The sequence below is a fragment of the Bos mutus genome, chromosome 11 (genome assembly GCF_027580195.1).
Source record: "Bos mutus isolate GX-2022 chromosome 11, NWIPB_WYAK_1.1, whole genome shotgun sequence".
NCBI lineage: Eukaryota > Metazoa > Chordata > Mammalia > Artiodactyla > Bovidae > Bos > Bos mutus.
Window position 1 is genome coordinate 62385855 of NC_091627.1, and position 24301 is coordinate 62410155.

A 24301-nucleotide genomic window follows, 5' to 3' on the forward strand; every position below is an offset into this window, starting at 1 on the left:
GAACTGCTGAGGAAGACGCTCCAGGTAATCGGGAGGCCCCCAAGGAGGTGAGCACCAGGGCCGCGCCGCGGAGGGACCACCAAGGGGGCGGTTCAGCTGGGACTGGGCTGGACGCCAGCCCCGCGAGGAGAGAGGTGCACCCGGCAGTGGTGGGGACTGAACACGGATCAAGGAAAGAGCGCAGATCCCTAGGAAGGCGACAAGCGGGGACTGGGGGGTGGGGGCGGTGGAGGGGCGGAACGACAGGCTCTGCCTCCTGCCTCGGGGCTCAACCTGGGGGTGGGGACGAGGATCCTTCCCAGGGACCCCACGCCCTGGGTGAAGCCGCAGCCCAGCTGGGAGACAGTCCTGCCCGCTCTGTAGTTCGCAGAATGACTCTCTCCCGTGCCAGGCCCCTTAGGCCCTCGGCTTTTTGGCACCTAACTGCCCTTTTCTCTAAATATGAAAATTAAGCAGCTCTTGCCCTGACGGTTCCCCAAAAGAAACACAACGGCCCCTTTAAGAGAAGACGTGCAGCTGCCCTCGGAATCAGAAAAACGGGGTCTACGCGATACAGGGATCGCAGGCGGACGTTGCGTGGTCGCAGGGACGCAGGTGTGGCCCGGGAAGGGGACTCGGCGCACCCGTGTCCCAGGAGCACTGGACACACGTCCACAGTACGTTCACGCACGGGACCCACGCACGGCACGTCGACCCTCGGGCTCACGCACGGGTTTCGCACGCGAGGCTTGGGCCACTGTGCCGACCCGGGAGGCAAGTTTGCAGCGGTTCTCGTTAGCTGGCTGAAGAGGCAGACGAGGAGTGGATGGCGCGCGTTCTTGTAAGAAACGGGAGGCGTGGGGAGTGAGTGTGTGTGTGTGTGACGGTGACAGGCACACGGCTGTGCTTCGTTCGTGCCGTGTTTCACACGAGAAAGTTACGGACGCGGGGAGCGCGACCGGGCGGTGGGCGGGCCTTGTCTGGAGGTCCCTCAGCGCGTGCTGTTTTCTGTAACCACGTAAGTAACCGGCTTTTTCAAAACTTAATTTTCAGTGTAAAAGTCCAATGACCCGTTTTGAATGAAAGTCAGAAGCTGAGCCGCTGCTGCCTCTCGGGGCTACTGACAGGGATCCTCAGTCCGCGCTCACCCGGCGGAGACGCCTGGGCTGAGGCGAGGCGCGGGAGGCAGCCTCGGAACAGGCGAAGGAGGGGGCGGGGAGGAAACGGGGCGGGGCGGGGCAGGCCCTGGAGGAGGGACGGGGAACCTGCGCCTCCGGCGGCCCACGGCCCCTCCGCCTCACCTACCCCGACTCCTCACCCCAAACCGGCCCGACCTTCTCTCGTGGCCGGGCGTGTGGACCCTGGACAGCAGAGCTGGGCCGCCCTGAGGGCCGGGCCTGGGTGTGGGTGCGCTCTGTGTACGGTCGCAGACGCAGTCCTGACGCTGGTTTCAGACGCTGAGGCCTTCAACCCTCCAGGCTGAATCGTGTTTGGCGGCCGCCCTCGGGGCATCGTAGGGCGGCTCTGTGGCCTGAACGCTGACTGATCACGGGAGGAGGGGGCAGGCCCTGCAACACCACCAAGCTACCCACACTGTGGCACGTCCAATTCGTGCTTCTGAAGTCAGCCCTTTAATACGCATCTTAAATGTGCGTCAGAGCCCTAGTAAACGTAAATCATACTGGGAATGACCTCGCAGCTGCTCGCCTGCCACATTGCAGATTTATGTTTTTTCAGCCAACTCATCAAAGGACCTACACTTTATTTATTTATTTCTTAAGTAATTTATTTATTTTTGGCTGTGATAGGTCTTCGTTGCTTGCATGGATTTTCTCTAGTCGCCGGGAGCGGGGACTGGCTGCTCTCTAGTTGCGGTGTGGTGGCTTCTCTTGTTCCTGAGCATGGGCTCTGCGCACGCGGGCTTCAGTAGTTGCCGCGTGTGGGCTCAGTAGTTGTGGCACACGGGCTTAGTTGTTCTCGGCTTGTCGGATCTTCATGGAGCAGAGATGGAGCCCGCGTCTCCTGCATTGGCAGGCGGATTCTTTACCACTGAGCCCCCAGAGAAGCTCAGGACCTACAGTTTTAATCAAATGCTTCACAATCTTCTGTGGGGCCCAGTCAAATCACTGTCAGTCCTCAGGGAGGTCTCTAGTGGCATACCACGGGGCTCTGCCCAGTTGAGTATTCTATAATTCAGGTGAAGGCATTAAGGTATTAAATATCACATCTATCAATTGCTCAAAGCTTGGCCACACAGGTAGATATAACAAGACGGCAGAATCACCGACATGCATTCCTCAAGGGAAGAGATTTCATGCACAATTAAAGTGATTGTAGAACCGTATTTCCAGAAATGTGTGGTTTATTGTGTTTGACCAACCAGCATGACTGGGTTCTCCATAAGGAGGACATGACAAAAGTAAATCCCAAACTGCCAAGGTGAGTTCAGAGAGAGGGCCCCCCACCCCTGAAAGTCTAGCTGAAGGCAGGTGCAGCGGTGGGGCCTGGGGAAGGGTTAGTGGCCACACAGCTGCCTTCAGGAATCAGGAGTTGGAGAGGACTCCCAGGTTGGCTAGGCAGGACTGGAAAGGCAGGCAGGCTTCCCTCAGTTTCAGACCAGGTGATTTCCAGGTTTTGGAATTAATTATTAATAGAAAAGGTCAGGTTGCATCAACCAAGTAAAATTGTAAAAATTGTTTTAAACTTTATATCCTCAAATCCCCAGAACTCTTTGTTCAAATGAAATCTTCTCTGGAAACCTAGCACACAAACCAAATGAAAGCAGGGCTGTTCTTGAAACAGTAGTGTGACCCACAATCCACTGCCCTCTGTGGGTCTCCCAGACAAACAGGAGCTTCTACTTTGTTTCTGTAACAGCTAACAAGCCATCGGTGGGCTGGGGCCTGCTATTCTAATAAATTCCTTGAGGGTCTTGTCAGAATGTTTAGACCCAGAAGCATATCCAGAATTGAAATCACAAAGCTTGGTCAAACCCTTCAGTGACCACACTCAGTCCTGTCCATCATACTCAGCTGAGGCTATGCTCCCAGAAAGCTTCAACATTTTGTTTTGGGCCCAGTGTCTCCGATCTGCTCATTTCTCCTTTTACTCAGTCTAAGGACCACTGTCACGAGATGTCCCTAAGCGGCCACTTCATGGTCTTGGGGCTCCTGCCTCCTAAGCCACATAGCTGCCATGAAAGTGAAAGTTGTTCAGTTGTGTCCAACTCTGTGACTCCACGGACTATGCAGTCCCTGGAATTCTCTAGGCCGGAATACTGGAATGGGTAGCCTTTCTCTTCTCCAGGGAATCTTCCCAATCCAGGGATCAAACCGAGGTCTTCCGCATTGCAGGCGGATTCTTTACCAGCTGAGCTACAAGGGAAGCCCAGCTACAGCTGCCGTGATCTGCAGGAAAACCAGGTTCTGTGGAGGTTAATTCACTCCTGCGTCTCAGTGAGACGGCTTCTTCTCCTCTATCTCTAGATAGAAAAGCCTCACCTGATAGACACTGGCTTTACCTTCCTCCTCTGAGGGCAGGATGGTGCCTAAATGCATTTTCCAGTCTGCCCTGCAGCCAGGCCTGATCCTGAGTGGGGATGCCTTCCTTCTTCCCATCTTTCTGAGAGCTCGGGTGTGGATGTATTGACTTCAGTCCTGGCCACAAAGACAGGAGCAAACTGTACAGGATGGAGGAAGAGGAGGAGGAGGTGAGGGCTCTGACCAGTCAAAGCCTCGGTGGACAACCTGCCCACGGGAGAGAGAAGGAAACACTGTCTATTTAAGCCATGGTCACAGGGAGGCTCTTATTATAGTAGTCAACCTTTTCCTTGTAAACCTGTGGACTTATTTTTGGGAGGACACCAGTCTTCACCAGATTGCTTTCTAATCTGATGCTCTATGAATGGATCATAGATGGAGCAGATGTTTCTGAGTGACCAAAAGCCAGTTCTGACTTTTGCTTATGGACATAATGGAAAAACAGAATTGGATTTACCCTGCCATCTGACATAGCTAGAAAACCAGACAAAACACAGGACATTGGAACATGGGCATCACAGAATGATTCTTGGGAGAAGGGCCCTTTAGTGAGTGAGGGCTGCCATCACAGAGAACCACAGATGGGGCCTAAAAACCAGAAGTTTAATTTCCTGCAACTCTGGAGGCTGAAGGTCTGATATCAAGGTGTCAGCAGGACTGGTTCCTCCTGAGGCCTCTCTCCTCGGTTGTGTGGACTACCGTCCCCTCCTTGGGTCTTCACATGGCTCCCTCAGGGCGCCTGTGTCTCGATCTCTTCCTGTTGGATTACAGGCTACCCATATGACCTCATTTACCTCACTTACCACTTTATAGAGACATTACCAACAAAGGTCCGTCTAGTCAAAGCTGTAGTTTTTCCAGTAGTCATGTATAGATGTGAGAGTTGGACCATAAAGAAAGCTGAGTGCGGAAGAATTGATGCTTTTGAATTGTGGTGTTGGAGAAGACTCTTGAATCTTGAGAATCCCTTAGACTGCAAGGAGATCAAACTAGTCAATCCTCAAGGAAATCAGTCCTGAATATTCATTGGAAGGACTAATGGCTGAAGCTGAAACTCCAATACTTTGGCCACCTGATGCGAAAAACTGACTCATTGATAAAGACCCTGATGCTAGGAAAGATTGAAGGCAGGAGGAGAAGGGGATGACAGGATGAGATGGTTGAATGGCATCACTGACTTGATGGACATGAGTCTGAGCAAGCTCCGGGAGTTGGTGATGGACAGGGAAGCCTGGTGTGCTGCAGTCCATGGAGTTGCAGAGAGTTGGACACATCTCAGTGACTGACTGACCTTTTCACAGACCCTGCATCAAACAGGGTCACATGCTTCAGCTTCATTGCATGATTTTCTTGTGTGTGTGTTGTGTTTATTAAGTTAAAAATATTTTGTAAATTTGCCTCTTTTTGAGCTGTAGGTTTTTTTGAAGTGTATTATTTAATTTCTGAATATTTAGTATTTTCCTGGGTATTCTTTCCATTACTGATAGCTAGTTTAATTCCATTGTGGTCAGAGAACATACTTTACACAGTTTCAGCCCTCTTATGTTTATTCATTGAGGCTGATCTTATGGTAAAAAAATCTTCTGTGTGAATGTGCTGTGTGCCCTTGAAGAGAATGTGTGTCCTCTCCTGGGGGTTGGAGTGACCTCTAAATGTCCATTAGATCAAACTGATTGATAGCGTTGTTTAAGTTTTCTTGAGCTTTGTAGATTTTTGTTGTATCAATTACTGAGAGAACCTTGTTGGCATTTCCTGTCACAGGGTGGGCTTATTCTTTTAACCTCTGTGGTATCTGCAGGTCTCAAGTTCTGTCAGTTTTTTCTTCAGGTACTTTTACTTAGTTATTAGGTGCAAAGACACATGGTCGATAGATTCTCCTGGTAAATCGGCCCCATTATCATTCAGAAATGACCCCTTTATCCCTATCCCTATGCAGGTCCTTGTTCTGAATTGACTTTGTCTTGGTTATGCTCCCACTGGTGGCTCAGAGGATAAAGAATCTGGCTGCAATGCAGGAGACCTGGGTTCCATCTCCAGGATGGGAAGCTCCCTGGAGGAGGAAATGGTAACCTACAGCAGTATTCTTGCCTGGAGAATTCCATGGACAGAGGAGCCTGGCGAGCTACAGTCCAGGGGTTACAAAGAGCTGGACACGACTGAGCGACTAACCCCTTTGGTTATGCTGCCGTTTTAGTTTTTGTCTCATTCATGTTTTCGGGAGATGTATTTTTCCATCCTTTTACTCTGTCTTCATATTTAAAGTAGTGTTTTAGTAGACAGTGTATAACTGTATTTTACTTCTAAAATCCAACCTGACAGTCTCTGCCTGTTAACATTGGAGTGTTCTGACTGGTCGCAACAATGTAATCAGATTTAAGTCTACAATCTTGCTATTGTTTTTCACCCATTCATTATTTCTTTTTTCTCCCTCTTTCTGCTTTGGACTTGTTATTTTTCTGTTTTCCTAAAATAAAAAGGAATTTTATTTCCTTTTTGACTCCAGGCATACTTTTGTTTTGAAATTTTGTGATTGCTTTGGGTTTACAATATGTATATTTAGTTATCATTGATAAGTCATTCTGGTGTTAAAGATACACATTATGCCTCTTCACTTGTTTTGTGAGCATTTTTATTATTCAGATATGCCAATTCTGCCCTCAGTCTCCAGGCTGCTGTTTTCGTGTTTTCCTTCTGTATGTGTTACAAAAGCCCATAGTCTGTTTTGATTTTGCTTTAAACAATTGATTATCTTAAAGCAGTTTAAAATATTTTTATATTGGAGTATATAGTTGGTTTACAGTATTGTGTGTGTTTTAGGTGTACAGCAAAGTGATTCAGAGATACAATTATATCTGTTTTTTCAGATTCTTTTTCTTTATATTACAAAACATTGAGTATAGTTCCTTGTGCTTTGTGGTAGGTCTTTGTTGGTTATCTATTTTATACATAGTAGTATGATATCAAAGCACTTTTTAAACTAGAAAAAAAGATTTTAAGTTATGTATTTACCATTTCCAGTTACTTTGTGTAAATTTGAATTTCCTTTAGGTGTCATTTTCCCTCTGCCTGAATCACCCCCTTTAACATTTCATGTCATCCAGGTGTGTTAGTGGTGAAATTTTTCAGCTGTTGCTTGTCTTAATATCTCTCTTTTGCCTATATTTTTGAAAGATATTTCTACTGGCATGGAATTCTAGGTTCTTTTTTTCATTTAGCATTTGAAAAGGTATTGTCTGTTGGTTGGCATTGTTCTTGATGAGATCTTTGTTTATTCTTAACCTAGTTTCTCTAGTAATAGGGAAAAACCTCTTAATAGAATTAACTTGTATTCTATGTTAGTCACTAAAGGGATGTTCACTATAAGCCCTAAATTCTACATAATGGCCCATCTCTGGGAACCCCACCTCCCAGGTAATGAGCAGTAAGCTAAAATACCTTCCAGGAACCCTCCTGACCAGGCCTACCTGTGAGTGACTATAGGAGGATGAAATTCACATGTTCCCTCTGGAGGCTGATGGGAATCTGGAAGTGTCTGACTTTATTCCCTCCCCTTTGGTATAAAAGGGGCCTGCATTCTACCGTCTTCTCAGTGTGCTGGCTTTCCAGATAAAGTCACTACTCCTTGTCCCAACAACTCGTCTCTTGATTTATTGACCCGTTGTATTAAGAGCAGGATGAGTGCGAACTCGGTAACACCACCATTCAGACTCCTTGGAGTGTCGAAGATGTTTCCTTCTTCAGGCATCTTTTTTTTTTTTAATTAGTTAATTTATTTTAATTGGAGGCTTTTTACTTTACAATATTGTGGTGGGTTTTGCCATACATTGACATGAATCAGCCATGGGTGCACATGTGTCCCCCCATCCCGAACCCCCCTCCCACCTTCCTTCCCATCCCATTCCATCCCTCTGGGTTGTCCCAGAGCACCAGCTTTGGGTGCCCTCCTTCATGCATTGAACTTGCACTGGTCACCTGTTTTACATACAGTAATATACATGTTTCAGTGCCATTCTCTCAAATCATCCTCCCTTGCCTTCTCTGACATAGTCTAAAAGTCTATTCTTTACATCTGTGTCTGTTTTGCTGCCTTGCATATAGTGTCGTCATTACCATCTTTCTAAATTCCATATATATGCATTAATATATTGTATTAATGTTTCTATTTGACTTACTTTCGCTGTATGTAATAGGCTCCAGTTTCATCCACCTCATTAGAACTGACTCAAATGCATTCTTTTTTTATAGTTGAGTAATATTTCATTGTGTATATATACCACAGCTTCCTTACCCATTTGTCTGCCGATGGACGTCTAGGTTGCTTTCATGTCCTAGATGTTGTAAATAGTGCTGCAGTGAACATTGGGGTACATGTGTCTCTTTCAATTCTAGTTTCCTTGATGTGTATGCCCAGCAGTGTGATTGCTGGCTCATATGGCAGTTCCATTTCCAGTTTTTTAAGGAATCTCCACACTGTTATCCATAGTGGCTGTACCAGTTTGCATTCTAACCAACAGTGTAAGAAGGTGCCCTTTTCTCCACACCCTCTCCCACATTTATTGTTTATAGACTTTTTGATGGTGGCCATTCTGACCAGCATGAGATGATACCTTGTGGTAGTTTTGATTTGCATTTCTGTAATGAATGATGTTGAGCATCTTTTCATGTGTTTATTAACCATCTGTATTTCTTCTTTGCAAGCATCTTTTTAAAGCTAGTATTTTTCCCGTGTGGAGTAACATCTTAAACACTGTAGTCAACAATTCCGCAGGGAAATAGGGAAAGGGGAGTGAAAACGAAATCTGGGGCAGGCCCTGGCTTTGATTCAGAGGCTGCCTGCCTTCCGCTCCTGTTCTCTGACATGAGGGACTTGATAAGCTATTTCCTGATGCCCAGGAACGTGACCCTCAGCCCACTGCTTCCTGGAGACGTTCTTTCTGCGCAGCAGCCTGTGTTGATGCATAAGACGTTCAGAGACAAGTATTGTGGACAGAAAGCTTCACTGTTCACTTGGAAAGACTCAGAAGTGCCAGGTTTCCTTTGCCCAGCATGGCCACCATCACAGGAGGAGACAGGTCAGACCAGACTCTGACTCCTGTTCCACCTCCATGAGCGCAGGTCTCTCTTCCCTGGACCTCACCTCACCCTCTTTGCTGATCCGTCTGGTGGGGCAGCAGCACAGACTGCTTGCTTCCCAAAGTTCAAAGAAGAGCCCAAGAGTCTCGAGAGCTACTGGGAGTGGGAGGCCCCAGAAGGAGCAGCTGTAGAAAGCCATGAGGGGCCGTACAGTGGGCGGTGCCCTGGGGTGGTTTACTTGTTTGGTCAGCTCTTCCCTGGGAGCCCGGGCAGGAGAACTGAAGGTCTGGGACCACGCGGCTCTGTGGTGGGTGACCCCAGCCTGTGGTGACTCTGCCCACACAAGTGACAATTTCCCCACAGGCAGGAATTAAAGCAGACTGCTTGGGATTCCCTCACAGAGGCACAGGCCATGTACAGGCACCCGGGATCAAGTTGGCCTTGTGGAGGACCTTGACTTTGAACCACAGGTGGACAGGCCTGGGGGCAGCAGAACCTGAGCACAAGCCAGTTAATGAAGGGCAGTTGTCGAGGCCATACAGAGTAGGCGGGACAGAGCTGAGGACCCAGCTTCAAGAGCTGAGACTCTGCTTAGTGAGAACAGAGTGTCAGGCACTGAGCCTGCCCAGTGGCCAGCCGCATTCAGTCATCAGGTGGGCATCTGTGCCCACGACCCTGTGGACTCCTGACCCCAGTGCTCAGTGCTCTGACCACTGCTTCAGGTGGACTCGCTGCAGACAGAGCCGTGTCACCTGTGAGAACTGAGATCATCTTAATTTTTTGCCTCCAGAGGTGACTGCTGGCTCCAGTGATGTGTCTAACAGAAGGGATGGTCTTGCCACTCTTCCTTGCCTCCAGCCTTAAAGTGTGATGCCTACTCTGGGTTGCTGTTTGTGGGTACCCTTTATCAAATTGAGGAAGTTTCCTTCTATTCAGTGTTCTAAGAATCTTATCTTTTTAAAAAATATTGAAGATGCTACATTTTATCAATATTTTCTGATTCTACAGGGATGACCATATGATTTTTAATGTTCATGCTTTGAGTTACACTGGTTAATTTCCTACTGTTAAAACATCATTGCATTCCTGGATATTGGGAACTGTCTTTTTAAATACATTTTTCTGGATTTAGTTTGTTAGTAACCTGTTCAGGATTTTTGCATCTTTGCTCATATACGAGATTAGATTATTCTGTCCTTTCTCAGAATGTTATTAGGCTTCATTGTTAAGGTGTTAGGTTGCATGAGTTTTACAGACTTCTGTAGCCACATCATCCCCACACACTGTAGACCTGAGGCACCTGCACCAGCTGTTGGTTTCTTCCTGCTCCTGAGTCCAGGTTGCCCCCCAGCAAGGCTGTCTTCATCCTACAGAAGTGATGCCTTCTATAGAGAATATAGCTGAATAGCGAGGAGGGCCTGGCAACCCACTGCAGTATTCTTGCCTGGAGGATCCCCGTGGCCAGAGGAGCCCAGCGGGCTACAGTCCATGGGGTCACAGTCAGACACAACTGAGTAATTAAGAACAGCACAGCACAGCTGCACAGCAGCTTTTGGTTGAATGCACATGATGTACCTTTACCTGTCAGGATGGAAAACTTTAATCCTTTCTTGTAAAGTGACATAGCTGATTTTAAAAAACTTTTGCCTAAAAAAAAATTTATTGTGATTACTGGTTTGGGCCTAAATCTACCATATTACTAAATGCTTTTTGACTGTCATATCTGTTTTATTTCCTTGTTTCCTTCTGGGTTATCATTTATCAGGCTAGTTTTCCTTTTGCTGGCTGGAAAGGCACTTTGTCACCACACTTACGTGCTCTTCCTTCCTCTCAGTTACGGTGCACGGGGATCTCTACCTGCTCCCAGTTAACACAAGGCCCTCCTACTCCATTCATCCCACTCTCAACTGGCATGCCACTGAAGTCTTGAACTTTAGTTCCCTCTGTATTTCTAGCTCCAGAGGACATTTTCAGGGTTTTACATAGCCATTATTCATTTAGGCTGATCCATGCCATTTTTTTTTTTTACTATATATTCCTTTCTGCCTCAGTGTTATTTAAACACTACCTGATTATTCTCCTGTGCATGCTGTGGTAGGAACTACTGGCCTGGGCTTCAGTCTGAGTTTTCTTGCCCATGGCCTGGCTCATCCCTTATCACACCTTTCCCTCTACTCTGGATGAGTATCTGACTATGCATGTCAGACCTCTCCGTGACTCCTCCTGCTCAATGGGTTAGGTTTATGAACTCCTTGTCTGTTCCCTGCCTCCTTCTAAACCCCCACCCTCACTCACATCCTGCCCCTCATGTTTCCCCGATCCTCTGTTCACATCGAGCTGCTTCCCGGGGTGCCCAGGCTTCCCTGTACCCAGGTCACCTTCTTCCCCTCCTACATCTGAAGCTGCTTCAGTCCTTCAAGGCCAGTCACCTCGGCGCTTTCCTGTGCTCCCTGGGCAGGAGCCTTTCTGAGAGAGGCTGCTCCATAGGGGCCTCATCAGTTTGTGCCCCCATTTCCTGTCCAAATAGGAAAACAGGACTTAAAACAGTTCATCTTCCAGATAGGGGTAGTAATCTTCCACATGATGCTTGGAACCTAGAATCAGAATCTGTGTGAAAGAACTTAAAAATGCAGTCCTTGGTATGAAGGTTAGTGGTTGGCAGTCAAAGACAATTATGTTTCAAATGCTTTATAAAAAAAATAATAAAACAGGTCTAGCAGTCCAAAGGGTCGCTGAGGGTGGGACACGACTGAGCAACTTCACTTTCACTTTTCACTTTCATGCACTGGAGAAGGAAATGGCAACCCACTCCAGTGTTCTTGCCTGGCAAATTCCAGGGACAGGGGGAGCCTGGTGGGCTGCCGTCTATGGGGTCGCACAGAGTCGGACACGACTGAAGTGACTTAGCAGCAGCAGCAGCGGCTTTATTTTATTCCCTGAAATTTATTGCTTCAAGCATCAGTGGATAATACCTCACTCTGTAACCTTGGAGAACTAATATGCTTTGTGAGAAGCTGAGCTTCATCCAGGCAGACCTCGCTGTATTGTGCAGGTGTGTGTTCTTTACACACTGAAGGCATGTGGCAGCCCTTCGTCAAGCAGGTGTGTCCGTGCCATTTTCCCACAGCATTTGTTCACTTTCTGTCTCTGTCACATTTTGATAATTCTCATAATGTTTCAAACTTATTATATTTGTTATGATGATCTGTAATCAGAGATCTTAATGTTACTACCACAACTTGCTGAGGGCTTGGGATGGTTAGCATTTTTTAGCAACTGAGTATTAACTAAGGTATGTGTATTGGTTTTCTTAGATATAAGCTACTGCACACTTCACAAGAATACTGCACAGTGTAAACATGGCTTTTGTATGCACTCCAAAAACAGTTCATGTGACTTACTTTATTTTAATACTCACTATATTGGATAGGTGGTCTGGATCTGAGCCTGCACTGTCTCTGAGGTCTGCCTGTACTGTAGTTGTTTAAACAATATTTTTTCTTTGCCATGCAGCTCTTCTAAAGTAGAATCTTACATGGAGTCGCAGATACATGAAGCAAGTACAGGACTCGCACTGTGGGCATGCACATGTGGTGAGCCTCCTTCACAGCAGCATCACCCGCAGCACAGGCGCCAGCCCTTCTGTTCAGCCCAGGGTCTGAGGTAGGTGTCCATGATCTTTTCAACTAGGAACTTGAATAACTTTTTGTAAGATGCCAACAACCACTCTGGCACTTAAAAGTAACTTTATTATGGTTCAGGATAGCTGTTTATACACAGTTTGATATAATAGGCTACGAACAACCCCCACTCGCGTCAGGTCACTGAGCTTGCCGCGTCGCTCCTGGGCTAAGGCTCAGCGCTGCAGCACTGGCCGGGCTCGGGAGGCCAGGCTACCTGCCTGCGAGGACTCACCGGCTCTCCTGCTCCCACCTTCCAGAGGCTGGGCATTACTGATCCTGAGAAAAAAGTGCAGAGCTTTTTCTGTGATACTTATAACTTATGTTACTAAAGTTCTAAAGGGCTAAGAGACATTTGTGAACTTTAGATTAAAAAATGGAATTTAAAGTGTTGGTCCGGATAAGCTGTGCTACAAAAGGAAAGGTTTCTGTTGCGACTTAAACAGAAATTCGTGAAAAATACACTGCTCAGAATCTGACATGTGCCATGTAAAATACTCTGTTGTCTGAGAAGTACTGATCATCCACCCCTGTTTTAAAATAACTCAAACATATAATTAACTAGTTCTGATAAAGTGTTTAAGATCAATATGCAAAAAGAAAAGTTAAGGTGATTTAAACACAGTTTAGTAAATATGTAGATACATTTTATTTGTCAAGAGTAAATATCAGTTTCATTTAGAATATTCAGGTACAAAAAGTGAAAACTTAATGAATGTTAAGAAAAAGTTAGAAACCATTAAATTGTTCTGCAAATGCTAAGGCACTGAATTAAATATGCTTTACAATATGAATTACCTAAATTTTTATCTTTAATATTCAGATGTTCATAGCTTATTTTCTTAAGAAATATTTTTAGTAAGATGATATAACTTTATTTACCCTAGAAGACAGTTTTAAACAATTACATAATACAGACTAATGCACACAGTGTGAAGACACCCAGTTCTAAAGTTACTTAGCACTAGAAAAGGGCTTATTTACCTGAGTGTTTCTGCTCTTAAACATATCACAACAACACATGGACCACAATGCTGAAGCACATATTATGTAATCTGATACAAAAGCTTAGGATCATGTTTCCAACTGGATAATTATATCAAAACTTTAAAAGTTTTGAGCTGCTGGAGTTTCAGGTACATAATACATTTTAAAACATATTCCCCAAAGTTTACCTTTACATACCTTTGGTATGTACACAAAAGATTCATCTTGGAATATATATGCAATCAGAGCCTAATATATATGAGTCCTGTATTTTCAAAGCCACCAACAGACACTCTTGTCACAGTATAGTGACAGGCAGTGGGCAGCAGGGGAAATTATCTCAATTCATCACAAACTTATCTTAAACTACTAACAGTGAATAAGTAATACCATCCAGTCTGGCTTATATATTGACCTCATACTTAAAAGTATTTTCCCATAAATGGCAGTAACTGTGGCCATTTGCCAGATAAAGAATAAGTAGTACAGCATAAGTGATACATCAAATAAAAACAGCAAGAAAATCAAAGCATAATTCTAACATTTTAATAGCTTTTGCTTGTGATGACCTTCTGTGATCTGGAACCTTTGTTTTACATAAAATTGGAGCTGGAAAGAGAAAAAAAACCTTTTGTTTGGTACAATAGAAAACCATATAGGAAATAAAAATCACTTCTTTTACAAAGTTTTTACAGATACACATCTAGTATATGATAGGAAATCTAGCTGTGGGACTCTGGAAAAGAAAAAACAAACACCAACATTTCTTGAGGGTAAATTTTTCTGAGCTCGTAAACTGTGGGCTTGGCCCTGATTTTGCGAACAGCAGCCCATACCTTATTTTTCAAGTATGGAATGAAATGGGGGAGTCCAAGTCTAGTAAGACTAGACTAGACTAGTCTAGTAAAACTGGACTAAGTCGAGATGATGAGAAGGTGAACGGCCCCTTAGTTTTATAATTCAAGACACATTGAAAAGAAGTCATAAATTATATGTAAACAGTTGGCCCTCTGGATCTGGGGGTTCCACATCTGAGGATTCAATTGACTGAGGATCGAAAGTATTTGGGAAAAAAATTCCAGAAAGTTCCAAAAAACCAAACCTGAATGTGCCACTTGCTGGCGAGTGTCTACCTAGCACTTATATTCTATTTGCATTGTATTAGGTGTTAGAAAAAACCTGGAAATGATTTAATACGTACAGGAGAATGTGCATAGGTTCTGTGCAAAAACTATGCATTTGATATGAGGGACTTGAGCAGCAGTGGATTTTGGTGTCTTCCTGGAACCAGTCCCCCACAGATAATGGGGTGGTTTATTTTTTTAAATTCAGTGTATTCATTTTTTTTTCACAAATAACTGCATGCCTTTTTTGTATCAGGCACTGTTCTAGGAACTGAGGGTGGATACATCAGCCAACAAAACAGATCCACTCCCTGGAAGAGCTTATGTTAAAAGATTATACATGAGAATTCCTTCTTCCCACAAACCTAACATCCACAGGCCAATTAAATGGATTTAACTCTCCATAGTTCAAAAATGGAAAGCTATCACAGGCAATGTTATATTTTCCTAACTTTTTGAAGGTGACTTATAAAGAATTCTGACAATACCAGTTTGAAATACAATGTGGTGATAAAAGAAACCCGAGGACTGCCTTGTGAGGCCCAGGAGAATCTGAGCTGCCACAAGGCGGGCTGGATGCTCAGCAGAGCGTGCAAATAGGCAAAGTGAGGAGGACATTCAAGGGGGAGAAATACAGTAAAAAAATACAAAGGAGGGAAAACCACCTTATTTTCTAAGACTTTGGTTACACTGATTTTAACACATACCCCAGATCTACAAGCCTTGGCGCCATCCTCCACCTGTTATCAAGGCCGCCCTGGCGCACGGGGTCCCTCTCTACCTTCCTCTGCATCTTTACGTCCACCAATCGTTTCACAAGCTCTGACATCAAAGCACAGGAGTTCCAATCGATAGCCTGGTTCCCTTATCAAAATAAAAATTCTCACAAAATCATTAGCGGAATTTGTTTAAAAGAAGTAAACCTAAGAATTAATTTTTTATCAAGTATTTTCTTATGTCTCTAATTTCCCCAGGAAAGTATATAGCTTCTGTCAGGCATGAAAGTCGACAGAACTGACAGGTCAGTGGTTACTAGACATGTCCTGGAGTGGACAGTGCCCTCAGGTCACAGACCCTCACACGTTTTGGCAAATTTGTGTTGTGTTCACTCACACATTCATGCAAACATTCACTCAGATGTGTACAGAGCACTAGACACGTGGCAGGTGCCCTTCTATCTGCTGGGGAATCCGCACACCAGGAGGGACCAGGGCTCTGCTCTCAAGGAGCTTTTTGTTTCAGTGCAGGAGACAGAGGGGAATAAGGAGACAGGGCAAAGAGCCATGAAGAGGGGGCACTGAGGCTGGAGGGGTCAGACCAGGGGAAGGGCTTACTTCTTGCGGTCCTTGTCCTTCCTCAGGTTGCTGCCTGGGGTCATAAAGGTCTGGTTCTGGTATATCTCAGAAGTAGCTTTCTTCTTGGAGAAAGCCATGATTTCTTCTTCCAGAAGTCTTCTCTTCTCTTCCAGCCTCAGCTTCTCCTCTTGGTGGACTCTTTTAAGGTGTTCAAACTTGGCCTGGAGCTGTGAAGCCAAGTGAGATTCCTGCTGAGGATGCTGTGTGGCAGCACACACCTGCGCCTCTTGGCGCTGCAGCCCTGCTCAGGCTGCCTGCACAGCAACCAGGCAGATGTTCACACATGGAACTGCTTTAACAGTAACTGACATGAGCTCCCATGCAAAAACGCACAAGCAAAACAAAAACAGCCTCACAAACCTCAGTTTTTTAAACATTTGACCTCTTCTTAGAGTTTCTCTTTAGTTGCTCTACACATTTTCACCAAAAAGCCTCTTCAAATAAAGTTTCTAAAACTGTTATTAATAAAAGTGTGGGACATAAATTAGAGAATCGAGTTTTCAGAAATAGGGGAAAAAGTCCATCTTTTCCAAATAAATTTACCATGTACTAGTGAAATAGCTGTTGGTTACACTGGTGAACCTGTGTGGAAAGCAGTGTCAGTTTAAATCAAGAACCTTACAAATCTGTAGTGTTTTTCCAGTCATTCACCTTCTTGAAAATTAAATCAAACACTGTTGAAGATGTGTGTCACAGTCAGCTCTGTATCTGATTCAGCTGAGTGTGGATGGCACAGTCTTGTGGACTTAGTAAGTGAAAACACCCACCTATAAATGGGCTTATGCAGCTCACTCCCCAGTGGTTTAAGGGTTAGCTGCCCTCACCGTAGTAGGATCTACACCATAATTGAGGGAAAAAAACTTTGTCTCTAAGAGAAATAACACTTTAAAATTCATTTATGCTAAATATACTCGATGCAGTCATTAAAATGAATTTTGCCAAAGTTTAGAGATTTCAGATTTCCCTGGTTTAATTGTTGTTTATCTGAAAAAAAAATCTAGGGACTTTAGCAGGTTCCTTATGAATCAGCTGTGTGCCAAGAATACAAGCACAGCATCTAGAATCTGCATCAAAAAGTCACTTTTTTGGGGGGATTCCTGGGTCTGGTTTCATTTTCTATTATTATTTTTAGCTCTGGGCAGCAACCTAATGTGTATACAAAAAGTAGGACTTGGTTTATAGAAAAGATGGCATATGATCATTGAGGAAATACTTTGCTAAAAACTAGAGGCTGAGGGCAGAGACAGCAGAGAGCTACGCTGCTTCCTAATAAAATTCGATATTCTGGATACAGAGCAGCTATCTACTGAGCCAGCAAACCTCACAGAAGAGTTTAGACAGAGACAGAATAGTGTTGAACAGGTGAGGTGAGGCCCAAAGACTCTTGTATTCCTGAGACTGTCACTTTCAGAGAGATCAGCACCTTAGCATCTGCATGTGCCTTTATATATATATATATATATTACATATAGCTAGGACATGGAAGCAACCTAGGTGTCCATCGGCAGATGAATGGATAATGAAGTTGTGGTACATATACACAATGGAATATTACTCAGCTATAAAAAAGAATGCATTTGAGTCAGTTCTAATGAGATGGATGAAACTGGAGCCTATTATATAGAGTGAAGTAAGTTAGAAAGAGAAACAGATACTGTATATTAACATATATGGAATTTAGAAGGTAACAATGATCCTATATGCAAGGCAGCAAGAGTCAAAGATGTAAAGAACAGATTTTTGGACTATGTGGGAGAAAGCAAGAGTGGGATGATTTGAGAGAATAGCATTGAAACATGTAAAATATGTAAAATAGATGACCAGTGCAAATTCAGTGCATGAAGCAGGGCATTCAAAGCTGGTGCTCTGGGACAACCCAGAGGGATAGGGTGGGGAAGGAGGGGGGTTCAGGACGGGGGGACACATGGGCACCCATGGCTGATTCATGTCAATGTATGGCAAAAACCACCACAATATTGTAAAGTAATTATCCTTCAATTAAATTAATTTAAAAAGTTATAAAGAGTTGGTGGAGTGGCAGCTCTCTGAGCACGTGTGCACCCTTATGAATTGGGAAGAAGAGCAGAAGGGAGGGTAATGCTTGGAAAGGGAGGCTACAGGGCAGGTTTATTATATATTATGTGAGTAGAATCAATCTCTGATTCCTTAAATGGAGGGTACATACTTTAAATATTCTGAAAAGCTGTAGAGTACTTCACATGTCATTCATGAGGTTGACGAGAAATTCCAGGAAAACTGTAAAGACAAAAATGGCCTAGAAAAGGGGGTAGGCAGAATCTGACTATTATTTACATTACATGGAGTTCACAGCTTTTGGCAGTGACAGTCCACTCCACATATATGAAGCACTGACTTGTGGTACCACTTTTCACTACAAGGCCTTTAATTCAGACACATTTTCAAATACTTGAAAAGTTAAAAGCAGGAGACCTTCTGTGCTGTTGAAACTACTCAATGATGTTCTGAAGCGTCTGTGGCCACATGGTACACTGCTGTCTCTTGTACAAAGGAGCTTCTGAGGACATCGTACATTCTGCTGTGCAGTGACCTTTTTAAAGTATCTATTTTTAAAAGTGAATACCAGAAACAACATTCCTTTCTTGCCAGACTAGCCAGTGTCTTTGACCTGAGTTCTATACTTTGCTGGGGTCCCAGAAGTGTCTCTGAGAAGCACCCAGGACCGTGGCTCAGCCACACCTTGTATATATACTGCATATACTCACTCTGGACTCTCCAGGTCTGGGTTTTAGTGCAGCTGTACTTGTTTACTTCAAAGTATCTACAGTAATTGTGGAAACAGGAGAGGCATAAATATTAAGTGAACAATTAAGAAATAGACATGTGTGTGTGTTAGTTGCTAAGTGAAAAGTGAAATCGCTCAGTCGTGTACGACTCTTTGCGACCCCGTGGACTGTAGGCCACCAGGGTCCTCTGTCCATGGGATTCTCTAGGCAAGAATACTGAAGTGGGTTGTCATTTCCTTCTCTGGGGGATCTTCCTGACCCAGGGATCGAACCTGGGTCACGAACATTGCAAGTGGATTTTTTACCGTCTGAGCCACCAGGGAAGCCCCAATAGATAACTGGGTGTTTACAGTTAGAAGACAGTTTCCAGTGAGGCTCTGTGTGGTGGGGGCATGATGGCTGAGCCAACTGTCCAACCAAGAAAGATTATTCTCTGTGTTTGTGTGTGTTAGTCACTCAGTTGTGTCCAACTCTTTGCAACCCCATGGATTATAGCCTGCCAGGCTCCTCTGTCCATGGCTGGAGTGGGTTGCCATTCCCTTCTCCAGGGGATCTTCCCAACCCAGGAATCAAACCCAGGTCTCCTGTATTGCAGGTGAATTCTTTGCTGTCTGAGCCACCAGGGAAGCCTACTTAACATATAAAATTGGGAAGTACTAGCATTTGAATGGGAGAAGGCAATGGCAACCCACTCCAGTACTCTTCTTGCCTGGAAAACCCCATGGACGGAGGAGCCTGGTAGGCTGCAGTCCATGGGGTCTCGAAGAGTCAGACACGACTGAGTGACTTCACTTTCACTTTTCACTTTCATGCATTGGAGAAGGAAATGGCAACCCACTCCAGTATTCTTGCCTGGAGAATCCCAGGGACGGGGGAGCCGGGTGGGCTGCCGTCTATGGAGTCGTACACAGTCAGATACGACTGAAGCAACTCAGCAGCAGCAGCAGCAGCATTTGAATGATGGTTATATACTTCACTTGGAGGATAAATATATACTGTACTTTTTCTTGTGGTGTAAGAAGGGCTATACGTCTAGAATGATGTGGATAGAGATGTAGAAAAGGTAACATTTAAACAGTGTCTTGACATGACATCTGTCCTGTGTATCCCCTGCTCTACCTATCCAATGTTCACCGCATCTTCAGGTAAGTCTATACTCCACATGAAAATCATCCTAATGTATGCTGCTGCTACTGCTAAGTCGCTTCAGTCGTGTCCGACTCTGTGTGACCCCATAGACAGCAGCGCATCAGGCTCCCCCGTCCCTGGGATTCTCCAGGCAAGAACACTGGAGTGGGTTGCCATTTCCTTCTCCAATGCATGAAAGTGAAAAGTGAAAGTGAAGTCACTCAGTCGTGTCCGACTCTTAGCGACCCCATGGAGCCTACCAGGCTCCTCCATCCATGGGATTTTCCAGGCAAGAGTACTGGAGTGGGGTGCCATTGCCTTCTCCTCCTAATGTATACATAAGGTGAATTAGGAGGTATTTGTTTATAACCATATTGGCAAGGGTATTTTAATAACAGGGTCAGCTAATTCAGACTTAGATAATCCTGTGGGTTACCTGCCAGTGTCTTACTGATGAGCTAGCTTTGAATGTCCCAGTTTACCCCGTAGATACCTGGTTTACATCTGTTGTTCAATGTCATTACTAAAAAGCCACCTTTCTCTGCAAAACTGCACGAACACTGAGGATAAATTATATGGTCCTCCTTCATCTGAACTTCAATTGATGGTCCTTTTTTAAAATTTTTATTTATTTTTGGCTGTGCTGGGTCTTTCTTGCTGCATGAGCTTTTCTCTAGTTGCGAGCGGGGTCTGCTTTCTAGTTACACTGTGAGGACTTCTCACTGCAGTGACTTCTCTTGTTGCAGAGCATGGGCTCTAGAGCAGAGGCTCAAAAGTTGTGGCACAAGGGCTTAGTTGTTCCTCGGCACGTGGAAGCTTCCTGGATCAGGATTGGAACCCATGTTTCCTGCATTGGCAGATAGATTCTTTGTCCCTGAGCCACCAGGGAAGCTCACCTGATGGTTCTTGAGTGAATCATCACTCACATAACCGCTGATGACCCCAGACGCCCTTCTTCACCAGACCTGACTCTATAAAGTATAGATGATAACCTATGAGCTTTGCAGGATGAAACTGGTCATGAGGGAACTTATTAATATTATTGTAATATGAATAAAACAGGTCCCTAATCTACTATTTGTAAGCTTACATAATTATAAGTTGTCACTCTTGTGACAACTTTAAACTCATAACTTCATCATTAATACAATACAGTGTTTGAATCATTAAAAAAAAATCTACAAAGCACCTAGTGACAAATAATACTTCTTTTTCTTTCAACCATTTGGTCACCCTGAATTTTCAATTTACTTTTAAGTAATACACATTTGAGCAAAATTGTGCTTAGTTGCTCAGTCATGTCCAAATCTTTTCGACCCCATGAACTGTAGCCCGCCAGGCTCCTCTGTCCATGGGGATTCTAGGTAAGAATACTGGAGTGGGTTGCCATGCCCTCCTCCAGGGGATCTTCCCCACCCAGGGATAGAATCAGTGTCTCCTGCATTGGCAGGCAGATTCTTTACCATCTGACCCACCAGGGAAGCCCTTTATTATGTGTAACTCATGGATAATTATTGAATAATTAACAGATGTTTTGAAGAAATTAGTGAAGTGAAAGTCTCTCAGCTGTATCTGACTCTGCGACCCCAAGGACTGTAGCCTGGCAGGGTACTCTGTCCATGGGGATTCTCCAGGCATAAATACTGGAGTGGGTTGCCATGCCCTCCTCCAGGGGATCTTCCCAACCCACGGATTGAACCCAAGTCTCCTGTATTGTAGGCAGATTCTTTACCATCTGAGCCACCAGGGAAGCCCAAATATTCTTATGGGGGTTTTTAAAAATTAAAATTCAACTGTAAACCACTTCTACATCTTCTCCTTGGAGAAACTGAGAACCATGATATATGAGACAGAAACTCTTACAAGAGAAGTGTATGCTAATCAGAAGAAAAGCCAGCACAGTTTCCTACTCATCACAGTCTTCCTCAATGTTTGTATTTCAAAATAACTTCAAGCTAGGCACTGTTCTCGAATAAGAGACGACACAAAACAGAACACTAAATGCAATATTAGACCTAAGATTGAATTCTGGTTCAAAAACAAAAAATCACCAAATAGAAAGGAATAACAAAAGATAATCTTGGGATGACTGGAGAAATTTGATTATGAACTGATGATCAGGTTAGATTGTGGCATTGCTATTACTGTTCTTAGGTGTAATACTGGTACCATGGTTATGGAGGAGAAGGCACCTGAGCTTCAGGAATGCATGACATGCCTTTGATGTTTACACCAGCCTTCAGGCAGCCAGGAGAACATACACTCTAAAGATGGTGATATGTCCATTCTAAATCTAGGTGTGGGGATGGACATGGGTACCCTGTACTTTCACTTTCCCATTGTCTGAACTTTTTGAAAATAAAGATCAAATTATAGACAAGATATATTTGTACATTATTAAATTTATAAAACCACTTACTATTGGGTTTATTTAAATAGCAAGTACTATCAGAGTATTTTAAATAATAGGTTTGTATAGTTAAATTAAGCTTCCGAGGTGGCATTAGCGATAACCTGCCTGCCAGTGCAGGAAAAGCAAGAGATGGTCGGGAAGATCCCCTGGAGAAGGACATGGCAGCCAACTCCAGTATTGCCTGGAGAATCCCACGGACAGAGGAGCCTGTTGGGCAATAGTCCATGGAGTTGCAAAGAGTTGATCATGACTGAAATGACTTAGCATGCATGCATGTTCTCATGGATAATTTGATTACAAATAACTCTGCATTCAGATGGGTATATCTTTCCTTTTCTCCTTTGCCTTTTGCTTTTCTTCTTTACTCAGCTATTTGTAAGACCTCCTTAGACAATCATTTTGCCCATCTGAATGCAGAGTTCCAAAGAATAGCAAGGAGAGATAAGAAAGTCTTCCTAAGTGAACAGTGCAAACAAACAGAGGAAAACAATAGAATGGGAAAAACTAGAGATCTCTTCAAGAAAATTAGAGATACCAAAGGAACATTTCATGCAAAGATGCACACAATAAAGGACAGAAACGGTATGAACCTAATAGAAGCAGAAGATACTAAGAGGTGACAAGAATACACAAAAGAACTATACAAAAAAGATCTTATGACCCAGATAACCACGATGGATGGAGTGATCACTTGCCTAGAGCCAGACATCCTGGAATGTGAAGTCAAGTGGGCCTTAGGAAGCATCACTACGAACAAAGCTAGTGCAAGTGATGGAATTCCAGTTGAGCTATTTCAGATCCCAAAAGATGATGCTGTGAAAGTGCTACACTGAATATACCAGCAAATTTGGAAAACTCAGCAGTGACCACAGGACTGGAAAAGGTCAGTTTTCATTCCAAGCCCAAAAAAAAGCAATGCCAAAGAATGTTCAAACTACCGCACAATTGTAGTCATCTTTCACACTAGCAAAGGTAATGCTCAAAATTCTCCAAGTCAGGCTTCAACAGTATGTGAACCTTGAACTTTCAGATGTTCAAGCTGGATTTAGAAAAGGCAGAGGAACTAGAGATCAAATTGCCAACATCTGGTGGATTATAGAAAAAGCAAGAGAATTTCAGAAAAACATCTGCTTCATTGACTACACTAAAGCCTTTGACTGTGTGGATCACAACAAACTGGAAAATTCTTAAAGAGATGAGAATAGCAGACTACCTTGCCTGACTCCTGAGAAACCTGTATGCAGGTCAAGAAGCAACAATTAGAACAGGACATGGAACAACAGACTGGTTTCAGACTGGGAAAGGGGTACGTCAAGGCTGTATATTGTCACCCTGCTTATTTAACTTCTGTGCAGAGTACATCATGTGAAATGCTGGGCTGGATGAAGCAAGGCTGGAATCAAGATTGCTGGGAGAAGTATCAATAACCTCAGATATGCAGATGATACCACCGTTATGGCAGGAAGTGGAAAACTAAAGAGCCTCTTGATGAAAGAGGAGAGTGAAAAAGTTGGTTTGAAACTTTTTTAAGTTTTCTTAAAACTTCAGAAAACTAAGATCATGGTATATAGTCCCATCACTTCGTGGCAAATAGATGGGGAAACAATGGAAACAGTGACAGACCTCATTTTCTTTGGCTCCAAAATCATTGCAGATGATGACTGCAGCCGTGAAATGAAAAGACGCTTGTTTCTTGGAAGAAAAGCTATGACCAACCTAGATAGCATATTAAAAAGCAGAGACATTACTTTGCCAACAAAGGTCCGTATGGTCAGAGCTATGGTTTTTCCAGTAGTCATGGATGGATGTGAGAGTTGGACCATAAAGAAGGCTGAGGGCCGAAGGATTGATGCTTTTGAACTGTGGTGTTGCAGAAGACTCTAGAGAGTCCCTTGGACTGCAAGGAGATAAAACCAGTCAATACTAAAAGAAATCAATCCTGAGTATTCATTGGAAGGACTGATGCTGAAGCTCCAATACTTTGGCCACCTGATGTGAAGAGTTGACTCACTGGAAAAGACCCTGATGCTGGGAAAGACTGAAGGCAGGAGGAGAAGGGGACGACAGTATGAGATTGTTGGATGGCATCACTGACTCAATGAACAGAAGTTTGAGCAAGCTCTGGAAGATGGTGAAGGACAGGGAAGCCTGCTGTGCTGTAGTCCATAGGCTCTCAAAGAGTTGGACATGACTGAGTGACTGAACAAGAACAACAAATAACTCTTCAGGAACTCTCATATTAGCAAGTTCATTTGTAT

At 44.1% G+C, this 24301-nt stretch overlaps 1 protein-coding gene and 1 long non-coding RNA gene across 5 annotated transcripts in view; one reads left to right on the plus strand and one right to left on the minus strand.

Annotated features, from left to right (window-relative positions):
- The first annotated feature begins 549 nt into the window (after nucleotides 1-549).
- Nucleotides 550-24301, plus strand: part of LOC138989899 (uncharacterized) — a 35753-nt gene continuing 12001 nt past the window's right edge. For both annotated transcript variants that reach the window (XR_011466064.1, XR_011466063.1), the window contains exons 1-2: nucleotides 550-820; nucleotides 12105-12254. This is a non-coding gene — a long non-coding RNA (uncharacterized lncRNA). The remainder of the gene's footprint in view (nucleotides 821-12104; nucleotides 12255-24301) is intronic.
- Nucleotides 12321-24301, minus strand: part of SEPTIN10 (septin 10) — a 50369-nt gene continuing 38388 nt past the window's right edge. For 2 of the 3 annotated variants that reach the window (XM_014483344.2, XM_070379515.1), the window contains 2 exons: nucleotides 15717-15904; nucleotides 13783-15246 (listed from right to left, as the gene is read on the minus strand). In XM_014483344.2, coding sequence (XP_014338830.2) covers nucleotides 15129-15246; nucleotides 15717-15904 — 306 coding nt within the window. In that variant the 3' untranslated portion in view covers nucleotides 13783-15128. Of the gene's footprint in view, nucleotides 15247-15716; nucleotides 15905-24301 lie in introns of all 3 variants that reach the window. The other variant, XM_005889041.3, reaches the window with a different exon arrangement.